The sequence below is a fragment of the Pteropus alecto genome, unplaced genomic scaffold (genome assembly GCF_000325575.1).
Source record: "Pteropus alecto unplaced genomic scaffold, ASM32557v1 scaffold98, whole genome shotgun sequence".
Taxonomy (NCBI): domain Eukaryota; kingdom Metazoa; phylum Chordata; class Mammalia; order Chiroptera; family Pteropodidae; genus Pteropus; species Pteropus alecto.
Window position 1 is genome coordinate 23031138 of NW_006443570.1, and position 2665 is coordinate 23033802.

At 54.5% G+C, this 2665-nt stretch overlaps 1 protein-coding gene across 1 annotated transcript in view; it reads right to left on the bottom strand.

The window, feature by feature from the left end:
* CLUH (clustered mitochondria homolog) overlaps positions 1-2665 on the bottom strand; it is a 20708-nt gene that overhangs the window by 1888 nt on the left and 16155 nt on the right. The window contains exons 18-25 of the mRNA XM_006925092.3: positions 2524-2662; positions 2302-2441; positions 1459-1539; positions 1254-1379; positions 1050-1171; positions 672-765; positions 444-578; positions 286-359 (exon numbers count right to left, since the gene is read on the bottom strand). Of these exons, the coding sequence (XP_006925154.1) occupies positions 286-359; positions 444-578; positions 672-765; positions 1050-1171; positions 1254-1379; positions 1459-1539; positions 2302-2441; positions 2524-2662 (911 nt within the window). The remainder of the gene's footprint in view (positions 1-285; positions 360-443; positions 579-671; positions 766-1049; positions 1172-1253; positions 1380-1458; positions 1540-2301; positions 2442-2523; positions 2663-2665) is intronic.

The window sequence follows — 2665 nt, forward strand, 5'->3', positions numbered from 1 at the left end:
CCTACACTGGCAGCAGGAAGCCAGAGAAAGAATGAAGCCAAGCTATATTAAGAAAAATATACCTAATGTGCATGGGTTACATTTTTGTGCAAAAAAGAGGGGGGAAAAAAAGATTACAGATATGTTTGCTCAATTATGAATATTTCTGAAAGGATACACAAGGAACTTCTTATCCCTGGCTGTACTTTCCAATTTTGAGCCATGCCAATTATATGTTTTAAAAAACAAAACACTAAAGGCCAGCTTCCAAGTGGGGGTGGGGAGCAGGTGGAAGAGGGGCCTCACCTGAGTGGAATGAAGAGGATGCCATTGATGACGTTGAGCTGTTCCAAGACACTGGCCATGCTGGGGGCTGTGAACTGAGGGGTGTAAGGGAAGATGAGCCACTGTGCGGGCACAGGGAGACTGGGATGGGGGACTCCCCAGCTTTGTCCCAGATGTACCTTGAGAGGCGGGATATTGGCGCTGGAGCCATTGCGGTAGATCTCGTTCATGGTGCGCTGCAGGGCCACAGCCTGCTGGGTCAGGCACTTGAGGTACTCGGAGCTCTCCTTGGTCTTCTCATGATCCTCGCCCAGCTACAGGGGGTGAGAGTGGCACAGGCAGGAAGCAGTCAGGGCTGGTGGAGCCCACAGGACCAGCTGCACCCCAAAGCCCCTGCCGTGGCCCACCTGAGTCTTGTAGATTGTGTAGCCTTCCTTCTCGTGCTGCAGAGCTGACCGAAATTCAGCTTTGCTCTCATAGACCCGGGCAACAAGGTGGTGGCTGCAGGCGGCATGGTGCAGGGGACAAAGGAGGGACATGAGTGGGCTGAGGCAGTGAGACCCTGATGGAGGGTATGCAAACTAATCTAGATCCCATTCTGGAATCTACCCGAGGGAAATAAATAAGCCCAGGACTCAGCAAAGGGATGAAAGTTGAGAGACATTTTCTCAGGAATCAGATAAAAAGAGAACCATATCCGCCCTCAATCCTGGGTAATTCCTGGGACCTTGCCCTTATGGCCCTGGTATATGGACCCCCTGCCCCCTAACCCAGCACAGCCTCACCTGAGTGCCACCTTGAGGGACTTAGGCCCATGGTACTTGGTGCTGACAGCCAGCGCATTCTCCAGGAAGCGCAGTGAAAGGTCATACTCCATCACCCCGTGCAGCACCAGCCCGATGTTGTTCTAGGGGCAGTCAGGAGGGCCCCGATCAGGTCCCACTCCCCTGGTACTAAGGCTCATCCTGCTGTCCCTCCCCAGCACTCACATCCAGCAGTGCCATCTCAGGGTGGTCTTCCCCGAACACAAGCAGTGTGAGGTAGCGGGCGCGGTACAGTAGGCTCAGGGCCGTGGACAGCTGGCTGCTGGCGAAGCAGTACAGGGCCAGGTGCATCTGTAGGGGCAGCCAGATCAGGCCAGGGCGGCCATTGGCCCCACCAACCTGTGCAGCCCCGGCTCCGATGGCCACTCACATATTCCTGGATGGTGTTGGGGTGCTCGATGCCCATCACTCGCTCACTCATCAGTACAGCCTTCTGTTGGTTACTCAGGGCCTGGAGAGGTGGGGGGCTGTCATCCTGGGGTGGGTGCCACCCCACACTGAGTCTGCCTAGCTCTGGACCCTCGAGCCCCATAGCAGCTTGGCCTTGTCCCTTGTGGCTGCACTTTCTATTTTTTCTTTGTACAAAGACAGAGGATGAATCAAAATTCAGCTATTGTGACCATGGAAGTCTATGCTCCACTCTGAGACTTTCATCTTTTTAAAACACTTGTCTTAAGCCTTTTCCCCCCCAATTAAACCTATGTAAATACATATATACAAATCTAAAATTGTGCTAAAAATAAAGTATTAATAATTTTTTAAAAACACACATAGACAAAAGTCTCTATGACTGCAGAGGAGTGGAGAGCCTACAATGTGTCTGCCCCATTGAAGAGCCTCTAAAAGCCCTGGGGGCTGACAAGGCAGGTAAACACCATACTGGTTGAAGACAACAGCAGGGACACTCCTAGCAGCTTTACAGGGTGCTTACAAGGTACCAGGTGCAGTGAGTCTCAGAATTTATCCTTCCCAGTGTCCCTGTGAAGGGAGAGCCAGCCAGAACAAGCAACTTCCCAGGTCCCCCTGGTCTCTGCCTGCTTCTCCCTGTCCCCAACCACCCCAGTCCTGGTGAGCAGCATCTTAAGCCCCTCGGACAGGGCTCCAGTTCCGCAGGCCTGTCACCGCCGTAGGGGTGAGAACACAGACCCAGCTCCCTCACTCACCAGCCCCCAAGGCCTCTGCTGACACAGCCCAGAGAGTGCACAGGGCCTACCTCGGCATAGTCACCCATAATGTAGTGGAGACGGGCAAGGAGGCGCAAGCAGGCGCAGATCTCCACATGCATGGCTCCGTACACGTTGTTAAACAGGTTCAGGGCCTCGTTGATGAGCTCGCAGCCCTCCTTCAGGAAGCCTGCAGGGCACCCCCAAGGGTGGCAAGGTCAGGGCTTGGCTGGGGGGGCGCCCCTCCCCCCCAGCCACACCTGGCCACGCACCCTGCTGTACTTTGGCCTGTCCGCTCTGGAAGAAGTGGAAGGCGTCCGAGGCCTTGGGGTTAACATGCTTGACCACAGGGAAGATATTGAGCACATCCTCCTCAGTGAATGCGGGTTTGTGGCGGTTGTCGAAGCTGTACTC